At 47.4% G+C, this 14,453-nt stretch overlaps 1 protein-coding gene across 1 annotated transcript in view; it reads left to right on the forward strand.

Annotated features, from left to right (window-relative positions):
• The window catches only part of HHAT (hedgehog acyltransferase), a 346,658-nt gene that overhangs the window by 27,318 nt on the left and 304,887 nt on the right, over positions 1–14,453 (forward strand). The window contains exon 3 of the mRNA XM_045165642.1: positions 2,636–2,703. Within this exon, the coding sequence (XP_045021577.1) occupies positions 2,636–2,703 (68 nt within the window). The remainder of the gene's footprint in view (positions 1–2,635; positions 2,704–14,453) is intronic.

A 14,453-nucleotide genomic window follows, 5' to 3' on the forward strand; every position in this document is an offset into this window, starting at 1 on the left:
TCACTAACCCAAGAAAAGAGTGAGTGTATATAGGCATATATGAGGCACTCTGCTGTCTTAAGGGGGCCTGTTCTTCTCCAAGGTGGTTCGGAGTAGTTATCTCTTAAACGACTGGGGCAAGGAATTCTGGAGATCGGCCAGAGGCTGGACCGGCTGGGAGCTGGGTGTAATCAACCTTAATGTCCATTTTTTTCTTCGAGTGAGAGACTTCTTTGTTTTGCATAGAATGGTGGGGAGGACCCGGAGGGGAGTTTTAACTCCAGGCTATTTTGAGCCTCGTTTCCTTCAGTGACTGGTAGGAATTCTCCAAAAGCTGAGGATTTTGGTCTAGGACGATACTGTCGTGGCCTAGCCACAGGTGAGCTCCTGGGATGTGGCTGCTTCAGACTGGGATGTGCTTTAAGGATAATGTGTCCATGGAGTTTTGAAGAATTAGGAAGAAAAAGGAATATGTGTAATTGTTTAGTGTTGATTCCATGTTGAAATAATGTTTGGATATATTGGGATAAATAAGATATATTGAAATTAATTTCACCTTAAATTTTTGTCTTTTTTTTTCTTTTTACGGTGTGGTTACTAAAAACGTTAAAATTATAAATATGTCTCACGTAGTACTTCAGTTGGACAGTGGCAGGACAGGGTTTCATCTGGATTGTCCTGTCCGCATACGATTCCTTTTTTCCCCACTAGAGGGCGATGTGTCCTAACCGGGGGGTGGCTGGTGCTTCGCACGGACACTTCAAGGCTTTGCAATGTACCCTTCAGTTCAGTTCAGTTCAGTCGCTCAGTCGTGTCCGACTCTTTGCGACCCCATGAATCACAGCACGCCAGGCCTCCCTGCCCATCACCAACTCCCAGAGTTCACCCAGACTCACGTCCATCGAGTCAGTGAATGCACCCTTAGGATATCTCCTAAGGACTCCAGTTTTTCGCTTTGTTTCAATTCTGCGTAATTCGGATGTTTCTGGAGGTTGCACTTTGTAGGAAAGTGAAACCAAACGAGAAGAGACAAGAAAGCAGAGGGGTTTTCCTCCTTCTTATTGATAGCCTTCAGAGGGATCTGCTGCTGTGTTGGGTTGTCGCAGCTTGCTGGTGGGTCTGGGTTTTCTTGGGACTTGAGTCTGTGTACACCACCACACACATATACGTGCCCAGTGTGGCACGTGTGTAACTGTAACAGAAAGGACCGGGGCAACCACACACTGCCACGCCACCTCCCGCACCTTGTGGAATTCAGTGTGAGCTGCCCTAGAGGTGGGGCCTGGGGGTCCCTGGGCCCAGTGCTCCGTGCGCCTCCCTTTTCTGTCTCCCTGGAGGCAGTGTTGCCTGCGGTTGGAGGCTGGAGCTGCTGTTCGCTTTGAGTGTGTGTGCATCTGCCCCTTGACCCTACTCTGAAACAAGCATCATTTCAGGGAAATTACGTTTCCCTTGATCTTTCTTGGTTCTCCCTTGTGCTCGTCTGTGTTTTTTGTTTGTTGGTCTGATAAGAACTGGATTTTTTTTTTTTTTTCTTGTCTGTGTAGTCTGTGCCATTTTGGTCGATCTCAGCCATCTCTGGAGGCTTCATCACTGCCCTTATACCGAGGACTTTTCTAAGTCTTTCCCTCCAGCTGAGGCACTCTTTTGTGCTCCATCCATGCCCATCCAGCTGCCTATTAGATATCACGTGTGTGTGTGTGTGTGTGTGGTAGTTGCTCAGTCGTGTCTGACTCTGTGACCCATGGATTGTAGCCCACCAGGCTCCTCTGTCCCTGGGATTCTTCAGTGAAAAGTACTGGAGTGGGTTGCCATTGCTTTCTCCAAGGGGATCTTTCAACCCAGGGGTCGAACCCAGGTCTTCTGCCCTGCAGGCAGACCCTTTACCATCTGAGCCACCAGGGAAGCCCACATAGACACCCAGAGAGATCAATCACTTAGACACCCCAAATTCAGCCCCCACAGCTGAATATCCTTACCTCCCATGTCATGGCATTCATCAGCGTCATCGTAATTTCTTACTACTTGTTTGTCTCTCTTACCCAGGGTGCAGTAAGTCCTGGGAGGGCAATAGCCATGCCGGTCATGTTCTGCTTCCTTCCTACTATTTCACACTGTGCCTGGTTATTGTTCATTTTTTAAACGTTATTTGAATGAAAGTTTTAAAATATTTTTTGTTTTAAACAAATTGTATTGTTCACTTATAAGCATATGTATTGCTGCTGCTAAGTCACTTCAGTCGTGTCCGATATGTGTTACCATTATATAACTCCATCGGTAATCTTGTTAGCATTATGCAGTAGGCTGTGATCACCATCATTTTCTGCCACGGTCTGTTCAAAAACTTTTTTTCACCATTTGTGCAAGTGAGGCATTTGCTCTCATCCCTCCTGTGGTCCCTTGCACCGGGAACTTTCACTCTTGATCCCTCTCCTTTTGTGACCCTTATGGCAAGTTAAAGGGACATTGCCATCAGCCCCTCGTTTTTCCAGGAACTGAGGTCATAGAAATGAAGGAGTGTGACACATCTCCATGCCTGTAGCTCAGTCCAGAGGCAGCTTTTCCAGGCTGTATGCCAGTTTCTTTTAGTGCCTCTCCTAATAAGCCAACCCAGTTTTATTTAGATTTGTTGACTAACAGACCCTGTTTTTCTTGTCAGAACATGAAGAGGAACTGGACCGAGAATTTGACCTGGAGACTGGCACTTTATTCGGAGGATTAAAGAAGGTACAAAGTGGATCAATGATAAAACCTTTTCAGTTTTCAAACCTGATCTCGATATTTTGCATCACTTTTATATTTGGCGTTGGCCCAGGCATGGTACTCAACAGCGACTGGAAATTAAATACCTTTCTTGTGGAAAAAGGTATGAGCACACGATGTGGAGTATGGGCATTCCGCATGCTCTAGCTTTATGTTGTCTCAGGTTCTCCTCCCAGAATACTGGACATGTGGATCAGTAACCTTAGCAGTTTGTGCAAATTTCCCTTTTGTAAAGATCAGAAAGTTCCTTTCTGATCTAGGCATACAGTAAGTCCCCTACATACGACCCTTCAAGCTGCAAACTTTGAAGATGCCAGCTTGTGTTGGCATGTCCAATCACGCAAGTTAGTGCACGTATCTGTAAGAATCCTGTAAGATTAAAAAAATGTTTTCTCTATTTGTGTTTGTTTTTTAATATATTACTTGTGTGAAAAGTATTATAAACCTATTATAATGCAGTAGTGTATTGCCAGTTGTGTTAGTTGGGTACCCAGGCTAGCTTTGTTGGGCTTGTGAACAAATTGTATTCATGCGCACACTCGGAATGGAGCTTGTTCGCTTGTAGAGAGGCCTGCACAGTCCCTATGCCACCTGTGGGCAACTACAGACCTGCTTCCTTCCCGCCTCTAGTGGCCCTCCTGGCCGTCCTGCAGGGCATGCTGGGCATCACCCGCCCCTCTGCCCTCTGGTTTCATGGCAGCAGTGGGCTGGCTCACGTCCCCTCCTCTGCAGCTCACTGTGCCTGCTTAGACAGCAGGCAGGGTGGCTGCCGTTGCTTTCCTAGAGGTGACAGGTAGCCCTTCTGCTGGTGGCGAGGCAAGCAAGAGTCAACATCGTCAACCTTCTGGTTCCAGCTGGTCTGGGGTCTCTGTGCTTGCGGGCAGCACACAGTTACCTTCTTCTACCCGGTGGGGGTTTCAGTATCTGCAAAACAGCTTGAAACATACGGCTCAGACTCTATCTATAGACCTTGTGAAGAAACGGGAGGTCCTTGACTTTGCCTAGTGGGTAAGCTATCATTGTTTTGCTTTGTTTGACTTTCCTTTGTTTTTTTGCATTTTTCTCACGTCTCTGATTAGACTTCTTCTCTGGCTAAAGCTTTCCTACAGACAAGAGGCAGGCGGAGGACGTGGGATGCAGGGAGGGGTCTGTCCTGGGAAGGCCCCACAGGGTCCTGCTCTGGTCACAGTGGGAGTTAGTCCTTGTGAGCCTCTTGAATCCACTCTTTAGAAATACGCTGCTTTTGGGTTTCTTGCAACAGAAAAAAATGGTGACATTTTTTTCTTCCTTAAATTTTAGAGTCATCATTCAGACATTTCAGATAATAACAAATTGTTTGCTGGGGGCACAAATAAGTAAACTCATTTTAGACTAAGAGACTTTTGCTATGAGAAGCTGAAGGAGGATCAGGCCCCACGGATTTCACTGTTGCAGGCTCAGCCCCCCTGGGTGTCGCTGTTGGTACCCCTGGACAAAGGGCCCTTGTCTGCACTGACTTCCCAGCTCCCGCCACTCCCGCCACTCTGTCACATTCAGCTGCTTGACTTCCTGCCCAGGCTTTAGAGTCCTGGGGACGTGACCTCTTCTGTGCATTCTTTGTGACAGGCCCCTGTGATGGGCATGGTCAGTGGGTGTCAGTGTTCAGACCGACTCTGCCTTTGGGGAAAAGCGCGCAAGGCACAGAGAAAAGCTCCACGTTCAGTCCAGCCGCTCAGTCAAGTCCGACTCTCTGCGACCCCATGGACCGCAGCACGCCAGGCCTCCCTGTCCATTGCCAACTCCCGGAGCTTGCTCAAACTCGTGTCCATCGAGTTGGTGATGCCATCCAACTGTCTCATCCTCTATTGTCCCCTTCTCCTCCTGCCCTCAATCTTTCCCAGCATCAGGGTCTTTTCCAATGAGTCAGTTCTTTGCACCAGGTGGCCAAAGTATTGGAGTTTCAGCTTTTCAGTGAACCGAAAAAGTTCCAAGGTTCCAAAGTTCTATTCTGAAAGGTCTCTGTCCCTCTGTCCGGCTGGCCATCCGTCTGTCCGTTCATTTGATGCTGTTGAGCCCCTCTTAGCCTCGTATTTCTGTGTCTCATTACCCTGCATAGGGGGTGGGTATTTTGGGGTCCTAGAATGTAGAGGGAAAGTGATGAGTCAGGGTGGGTCGCCAACAGACAAAGAAAATTGATTCCATGTGCTTGGTGAAGACCATGAAATAGACCCAGGGTCATATGTAACAATAGGAGGTCCACTGGTATCTGCTAAAAGTCTCATTTCAGCTAAAATAAAGGCCCAGTTGGCTCTGAGTATTTCCTTTGGAGGTTATGGGAGGGGACAAGCAAATGCTATTCTGATCCAAATTCTAATAAAAAGACAGTAGTAGGTGTGAGTAGGAATGGTGAACTTTGGGAGTTTTCATGTCCTTTAGGTATCGCCAGACCTCGGCACTGCTGGCATCCACTGTTGTAGGTGGTGGTCAGGGCAGGCGCTGGGGAGCTGTTCTGTAACTTGTAGGGTGTTGAGCCGCATCCCTGGATTCTGGGTGCCTGGAGTCCCTGCTGCTCCAAGTCATGACAGTTGCTGGTGGCTTCAGGCATTGCCGCATGTCCCCTAAGGACAAAACTGCCTCTGTTTGCGAACAGCCAGCCGAGGTAACAGTGAAGGGCTCTGTCATGCTGATTCGGCCCTTTCTTCCCTTTGCTCCTCCCAATTCCTCCTCTGGCTTGGGCCTCACCTCTTCGTTTTCAGGTCCGCACTCCTGCTTCACATCTGAGCTCCGGTGTCTCCTGTCATGGAATTTTTACCTGGACCTCTAAACTGGGCTTCATGCTCATAGTTCCTGGCACTTCTCTGCCTCAGTTTGTATCACCTTCCACAAATGCTGCTTTTAATGAATGTGTTTCTGTGCACAAGCCCATACGGAGTGCTGGGGACATAGCAGTGAGCCAGACAGACAAGGCTCCAGTCCCAGGGTCTCCTACTGGGGACAGACCGACCGTAAGTAAAGAAATAACGTGACAGCCACAGATTGAGCTAAATGATATGAAAGAAATGAGCAGGGTGATGTGTACTAATGCCTTGGATCGCATCTTGGGCACTATTATGATAAGTATATTTGTACAACTTTTGTCTTGTATTATCCATCCTCTGCCAGACTGTGAGTCCCACAGGGCAGGGCTGGGATTTAATCAGTCCTGTATCTTCAGTACCTGGAACAGAGTTGGTGAGAGGAACACCGTGCCAGAATGCATCATTGGAGTAAAATGCGTCAGTCCTAAGGGCACCTAGACAGACGCGTAGGTAAACGCTAGGTGGGACAGTGTTGACAGTCAGAACAGGGAGGCACCCCTGCGGGCACAGGCGGCCCCCCCCTCGCCCCCCACTTCTGGGAGAGGAGGGCGACCTTCAGCTGAGTGCCTCAGAACTGGTGGGCTTGGCAAGGTTCCCAGTAGCGAAGACATTCTTCCAGAGGAAGAACTGTGGTTGGAAAGGGGATGAGAGTGTTAGGGTGATGGTGACTCAAAGCAAAGCTTTGGGGCAGTGAAATGGTGTTGGGCCTGACCACAGTCCCCCCAGTTGTTGCTTAATGGTAGAGTTTGGAGGATTGATTGTAGCCCAAACCAGGAATACCACTGGGTTTATTCCATCAGAGTAAAGCTGCTTGCTTTCGCCAAGAGGCCAGGGGTAGTGGCTGCAGCTCTCAAGGACTGTTGAGATTCCATGTGCTGTGGTGTGTGCCTCCTGTTTTGTGACGCCTCTCCCTCCAGGCTTGGCCGTGCCTGCCTGCGCGGGCTCCAGTGCCTTCCTGGAGCGGTCGTGTGCAGGAGCCTGTGTGTGGTCAGGGAGGACTTGAGCTCAACGCCTTTCCAGTTCTGGCCATCTGTCTTGGTGTTTGCTGGTTCCTTTCTCCCCCTGGCCCCCGCCCACACCTAACATTCTTGCTCGATGGCCTCAGAATATAAAGAAGACGGTTTAGTGGCTGTGTTTCTTGCTTGATGTCTCCAGATAGTAGGCTCTGAATCAACTGATCATTCGTGAATGAAGCTCTATGTTGGGCTGTGTTGTCATGAATTTTTTCCCCTTTATATTTATTTCTGATTCAAGATAGTTGGCATAATGGAAAGAGCACAGGTTTGGGGTTGGATGGACTTGAGTCGAAACTGCAGTTTGCTCCATTTTGGAAAATCATTTACCCCATTTGAGCCTTAGTTTTCTTTTTTGGAATATGGGCATGGGAGGTCTCGTTGTAGAGAAAGAGATAATGGATATAAAACACCCAGCATGGGGACTTCCCTAGTGGGCTCTAAGACTCTGCTGTCAATGTAGGGGGCCCAGGTTCAATCCCTGGTTGGGGAACTAGATTCCACATGCCACAGTGAAGATCAAATATCCTGAGTGCTACAACTAAGACCTAACAGCCAAATAACTTAAAAAAAAAAAAAAATATATATATATATATATATATATATAAACCCCACCCAGCATGTATGTGCTTGGTACAGAATGGACCCCCAGTCCATGCTGTGGTCATCATTTTGTCCTTCCATGGTTGATGACATCCTTGCTTTAGAGCTAGGATTTGTTGATTCCCCCCTCTCTGGCAAGGAGATAATGTTCTACAGAGGAACAGTTCAGTCTAGAAGGAGTTGGTTGCTACTGAAAGGAGCTCTCCAAAGCCTGATATATTATGAAGAATTTTGCATGTAATCAATTACAATTCTTGCATGTAATCAATTACTCATTTCTTTCCCGAGGACACTCTTCCTGTCACAGTTCTGAAACTTCTTGTAAATAAGTTCTTTCAGAAGTAGAATCAGAGAGGAATTTTCAGCGCTTGCCAGAAGGTTAGAAATAAAAGACAAATCAGAGAAGGAAGCTTGACCACTAATGTCTTTGAATGTTAAGAGAGAAAAGGTTGTTTCTTAAGTAAAGATACAATTTTTAGCTACTCAAGTTTTATCCATCAAAATTTTAATATTGTTACTTATAAATCACTTTATATTTTGATACCAAAAAAAACCCCAACAAGCCAGAAAGCTCTGTGCTGAATCATTTAACAAATATTCCTTGAGTGGCTACTGTGTAAGAGGCTTCCAGGCTGGGTACTGGGAGGCTGTGACCTTCCAGGCTCTGTCTCTGTCCTCACTGGGCCTTAAATTTGGGGGGCAGTGATGCTGAGGCAGTGAGGTAAGTGATGTAACCACCCGCCGGGCATGGAGAAACAGAAGCTGCCTGCCACCCAAACGCACAGGGATCAGAGGTGAGGTATTGGGGAAAGATGGGAAAGAAGGGAATAGCAGGCATAACGGACTGCATTTCAGAGAGTCAATCAGCCTGGCTGGGAGGTCGCGTGTGAGAGGAAGAGATGATACAAGATAGAGGCTAGAGCATAAAGGCCATCGGGTCCCACATGTGGAGTCTGGACTGTATTCAGAAGCAGAGGATGGTTACTGAAGGGGACGAGGGCATTGGTGTTTCTTCTGAGGCCTTTCTCAGGAGCCCTGTGCGTTCCCTGCCTTGCCTGTCTCTCCTGATCTATCCCACTCAGAGTTTGCATATTCCTGGAGTTAACATTCTGGAATGTAGATCTCAGGCATGTGTGCTAAGCTGCTTCAGTCATGTCTGACTCTTTACGACCCTGTGGTCTGTAACCCTTCAGGCTCCTCTGTCCATGGGATTCTTCAGGCAAGAATACTGGAGTGGGTAGCCATACCCTCCTCCAGGGGGATCTTCCTGATCCAGGGATCGAACCTGCCACTCTTAAATCTCCTGTATTGGCAGGCGGGGTCTTTACCACTAGCCCCAATGTTGCTCAGAACCCACACATGGCTCCCCGTTTCTTACCATGTCAAACCCATGCTCCAAGGCTGACATTCAGCCCCTTTCCATTTGTCCACTGGCCCGGCCTTGTTCCAGCAGCCTCAGCTCCTGTGTGGTCCCTCTGAGCTTTCAAGTAACAGGATCATCTGACATTCCCCAGGGACATCTTGATGTTCCTCCCTGAGATCTTCATGCAGACTGGTGGGCGCCTCCCTCCTGCTCGAGGAGCAGCCCGCGTGGAACCTTTCCTGATGCTGCTTCCTGGCTCATCCCCCTGCTGGCCTGGGTTTCTCCCTCCCACGAGCTCCATTCCTACGACTCCTTCCTGAGCCGGTGTTACATATTTATTTATGTGACTGCACCGGGTCTTCATTGCGGGGCGTGTGGGTCTGTAGTTGCTGCGTGTGAACCCTTGCGGGATCCAGCTCCCTGGTGAGGGATTGAATGCAGGCTGCCTGCACTGGGAGCGCAGAGTCTTAGCCGCTGGACCACCAGGGAAGTCCCAGGAGTTACCTCTTTTAGACATAAGAGGATTTTTCATCTCTGCCTGACACAGAATAGGCATTCAGGAGTGGCTGTTGGAAGGTGGACATGCCTGGCTGGTCGGGGACTTGGTGTGAAGGAACACTGGTCCCTTGGCAATGTTTGCCAGGTTCCACGTGTCTGACGTCTGGTGGGTTTAGACAATGTAGGCCTTCCCTCATTTTTCCTTAAGCTGTAGTTCCTCAAAGACAATTCTGGTGTGCTGGTTATATCTCTGCCTCCCTCCATCTGATGGGGACAGATTAATAAGTGGTTTGGCTGTGTGTGTGAATTTTCAGCCTGTCTTTAGTATCAGAAAATTGGATTTTACGCAGCTTTGCCTTTTCACAGAGGGGCTACTCAGCAGAGGAAGAGTCCTGTGTCCTGTGCCAGCCCAGGAAGAGAGAGAGGGGGCTGAGGGGTCTCCAAATGGTAGGGGAAGAAGCCCACGGACTAGTGATGGGAGGAAGGGCCCCGAGCACACGTTGGGCTTGATTCCCTCTCGTCAACACAAAGAGCTCCTGCCCTTAACCTGCCAGTGCATCATTTCTTGTCTAGTCTCACCCCCACCCGCCGCTGGATGTCCTTGATGTGTTGGAGATTTGCAGCCAGGAGGGGGAAAAAGTGAAGCAGCAGTGATTTCCTGGGGAGGACAGGAAAGGGAGCTCTGCCTTGTGTAAAAATAGGGTCTGCAGTGCAGACGGATAAACATCAGATTTGCGTATTAGATTTGCTAAGTCCCCTGCTCAGCCCTCCTCTCTTTTTTTTATATCTTCTAGCTCATGGAAAATATGATTTATTTCATTCAAAGGTTCTTGAAGGAGCCAGGAGAAGATAAGGTGAAGTTAGAACAAAGGGTTTAGCTCTGCAGAACTAAAAGATCAGATGTGTGTGTGTGTGTGTGTGTGAGAGAGAGAGAGAGAAAGAGAGAGAGAGAGGTTCTCCATGAATTCTTAGTAACATCTTGAGGTGCTGATACAGATCTGGAGTGGTGAGAAATTTCTCAACCACAGACCGGTCAGTTTACGAGTAATTCTTTGCTAACCAGCTGGTTTGCTGTAGGTTCTGTGGGCTGAGGGAAGTGAGAAGCATGGTTCCTCTCCTTAGGAAGCTTATACTCCACCCAAGAACACCAGGCTGCCATGTTGTTTTTGTAAGGATGATGTTCCGGTTACTTAACCAAGGGCAGCAGTGCCAGGCAAGCTGTAGAGACGTCAGGTGTGCACAGCTAGGACGGCTGGTCCTGTTTGTCTGTCCTGCCTGAAAATTAGCACTCGCTTTAACTTTACCACAGCGTTTCCATTTGTATGTGTGTCTCGGGTTGGTATGTTCCTGTGTGCTGAGTCGCTTCATTAGTGTCTGACCGTTGGCGACCCTGTGGACCGTAGCCCACCATGCTCCTCTGTCCATGGGATTCTCCAGGCAAGGATACTGGAGTGGGTTGCCCTTCTCCAGGGGATCTTCCTGACCTAGAGATTGAACCTGTGTCTCTTATGTCTCCCTGCATTGGCAGATGGGTTCTTTACCACTGGTGCCACCTGGGAAGTATACTGGTTGGTATAGCCAAAAGTTTCTGGGAGAATTTCTAACCTTGGAATGACAGGGAGGGTTTCCTGGAGGAGGTGGATCTGACCTGAACCTTGAACAGAAGGATCGTGTGTGTCTCAACCCGAGTCTATCACGTTCTTTGGTTTGACTCTTTGTAGCTCCTGGTAATTGGAGGTGGGTGAATTAAAATCTCTTCTGCTCTTACAGTCTCGCTGCCAAGTGATACATCGGAAGGAAAGAGTCCAGATCTGAATACTGCCACGTGTGCAAACATTTATTTAGTGGCAGGTACAAAATCTGCCACTGAACCTGTTCTCTGTCTTGAGGTTCTCCAACAAGTACCTTGTAGGAAGGATTCATCTGAGCTTTGGCCGTTCTACTCTGTGGGCTGGAGCAGACACCCTGCTAGTCTGATGGAGGGATAGAACTTCAAAGTGAAGGGACAGAGAAGCATGGGAGTGTTAGGAGGAGGGTGAGCTAGTAAAGTCTCACATGCAGCTTTAGATACCAGTATTGAAATCGTTTGAATTGTGGCCATGTCTGAAACTGAATTTCTGACTGGGACCATTCAGATGCTAGCTCAGACCTTGTGGAATGTGGATTCTGCATTTGGGCACTGTTAGCTTTAAGAACTGGGTGTTGTTTTTCAAATCCTAAAAGATGATGCCAAATGCCTCCTGAGAAATCTGTATACTGGTCAAGAAGCAACAGTTAGAACCTGACATGGAACAATGGACTGGTTCCAAATCGAGAAAGGAGCATCAAGGTTGTATATTGTCACCCTGCTTATTTAACTTATATGCAGAGTACATCATGAGAAATGCCAGGCTGGATGAAGCACAAGCTGGAATCAAGATTGCTGGGAGAAGCATCAATAACCTCAGATATGCAGATGACACCACCCTTATGGATGAAAGCAAAGAGGAACTAAAGGGCCTCTTGATGAAAGTGAAAAGAGGAGAGTGAAAAAGCTGGCTTAAAATTCAGTATGCTAAAAATGAAGCTCGTGGCATCTGGTCCCATCACTTCATGGCAAATAGATGGGGAAACAATGGAAACAGAGACAGCCTTTATTTTTTTGGGTTCCAAAATCACCGTAGATGGTGACTGCAGTCATGAAATTAAAAGACGCTTGCTCCTTGGAAGAAAAGCTATGAGCAACCTAGATAGCATATTAAAAAGCAGAGACATTACTTTGCTGACAAAGTTCAGTCTAGTCAAGGCTGTGGTTTTTCCAGTAGTCATGTATGGATGTAAGAGTTGGACTATAAAGAAAGCTGAGTGCTGAAAAACTGATGCTTTTGAACTGTGGTGTTGGAGAAAATTCTTGAGAGTCCCTTGGACTGCAAGGAGATCCAACCAGTCCATCCTAAAGGAGATGAGTCCTGAATATTCATTGGAAGGACTGATGCTAAATCTGAAGCTTCAATACTTTGGCTACTAGATGCGAAGAACTGACTCATTGGAAAAGACCCTGATGCTGGGAAAGATTGAAGGCAGGAGGAGAAGGGGACAACAGAGGATGAGATGTTGGATGGCACTACTGACTCGATGGATATGAGTTTGAGTAAACTCTGGGAGTTGGTGATGGACAGGGAGGCCTGGCATGCTGCAGTCCATGGGGTCACAAAGAATCACACAACTGAGCGACTGAACTGACTGATCTTTAAGAATAGTCCCTTGGGGTAGGTGAGGTTGTTGACACAACACATCCTATGTAAGTACTCCAACAGATGGGATTCTGAGGGTAGGAGGAGCAGAGTTCAGCGTGGCTTGGAGCTGAAATCTGGGGAGAGATGTGGGGAAGTGGGGAGAAGCGGAAACACTTCTTTCTCCCAGTATATCCCCTAAAAGTGGTGCCTGTCACCATTCTTAAGAAGGTTACTACCCTTTAAAATCATGACATGACAGATGATAAGTCTGTTAAAAAAGAAATTAGAACCAGCCTCAGGATAACAGTGAGATCATGGGCCCGTGGGAGATGTGAAGGGTGGCATCTCTGGGTGTGGAACTGACTGAAACTACTTTGAGGATCACAGTGGCTGCTGAAAAATTCAAGATAAGTGAGGATTATTCCATCATAATTTTGCTCCTGGGTTTAAAGAAGGCAGTTCTCCAGCTAAATTCAGTCACACGTGTAGACATTTGTTAGGCAGGCGGTGGAAACTAGTTCATACCTGTCCGTCTCATGGGCCCAATGAGGTTTTTTTAGGGGCTCCTTTTCCTTTAGGAACCACTACCACACATGGAGTGTTACTTCCACGGATATTTTTACCGAGTCTAAGCTCAACAGAGGATGACATGGCTGGATGGCATCACCGACTCAATGGGCATGAGTCTGGGTGAACTCCGGGAGTTAGTGATGGACAGGGAGGCCTGGTGTGCTGCCATCCATGGGCTTGCAAAGACTTGGACACAACTGAGCGACTGAACTGAGCTGAAGCTCGCTTTGCTTGCAACACGACAGGCCAATAAATCAGATGAGGTGTTGAGGCAAGGGATACAACTTTATTCGGAAAGCTGGCAGACTGAGAAGAGGGCAGCCTAAGGTCTCCAAGTAACCATCTTACAGCCGCTGGAGGAGGTGAGGAAGTACAAAGGCCATTAATCCTGTAAATCTCTCGGAATGGCCATCCTGGGGGAGGAGATGTGTTTCTTATTTCTTGCAGCCTTTCATAGGTGTAGAGAGGGCCAGGGTGTTGCCCTGAATAAAAGAAAGGCACTTGGGTTTAACATTCAGGCAGGGGGGCAAGGTTCCGGAGGCGCAGGCACACCATTTTGTACAGACAGGATGCTTTCAGTAAACAAAGCAACAGGAAGTAAGGTTTAAAGTAAACACATGAAGTCAGATCTTATTCTTCCCTGTAACACCGTGACATGATGGACAGAGAAACAATTTGTTTGATGCCAGGTGCCCTGAAATTCTCCAACTTGTAGATTCATACAGGGCCTTTGAATGGGTCCTCAGGGCCATCACTGAGAGTGTATATGTGTATATATATACATTTTTTGAATTATTTTTTAACATTAATTTCATTTTTAATGGAAAGATAATGCTTTATAGAATTATGTTGGTTTCTGCCAAACATCAACATGAATCAGCCATAGGTATACATATATCCCCTCCCTCTTGAAACCCCTGTTGTGGGGAGTGTGTGATTTCCTCCCTTATGTCTCGCTGCAGCTAAGACTTGAAATGTCGGACCAGTGTTACAGCTTGGTTACAGCTCTGTCTTATTGCAAAAAACATAGTACCCTTGACGTGTGAGGGCAGGCCAACCTCAAAAAAGGAGAGGCTCAGTCTTGGCTCCTCTTTTTATATGTTTTGTCTCCTCCCCTGGAGCCTGCCCTGTGTAAATTGGGCTGGCCAGGAGGGCTGTTTGTTTCATCTGAGGTTCTCCCTGCTCGAATCTTCTTAGGCTTTTTTTTCTTTGTCTTTTGGTCACTGCCATTTTAAACTCCTTTTTCCTATTCCCGCCCCGCCCCAATTGATTTTTAATGGAAAGATAATCACTTTATAGAATTGTGTTCAGTACAGTTGCTCAGTCGTGTCCGACTCTTTATGTTGGTTTCTGCCAAACAACAACATGAAGTCAGCCATAGGTATACATATGTCCCCTATAAAACCCCCTGGGTAGAAGTTCCCTGAGTCCTACAGGCAATACCCCTTGGCTGTACATTTTACATATGGTAATGTAAGGTTCCATGTTAACCTCTCCACATCCCCCTGTGCTTGCACTCTTGACTTGGTGTAGGGTAGAGAAAAGAAGTGATTTTCAAGTCGTTTTAGTGTGTCTGATAGGAGTCACCAATAACTGGCAAGTCCAGACTTTACCT

Source organism: Bubalus bubalis, chromosome 5, assembly GCF_019923935.1.
Source record: "Bubalus bubalis isolate 160015118507 breed Murrah chromosome 5, NDDB_SH_1, whole genome shotgun sequence".
Lineage (NCBI taxonomy): Eukaryota > Metazoa > Chordata > Mammalia > Artiodactyla > Bovidae > Bubalus > Bubalus bubalis.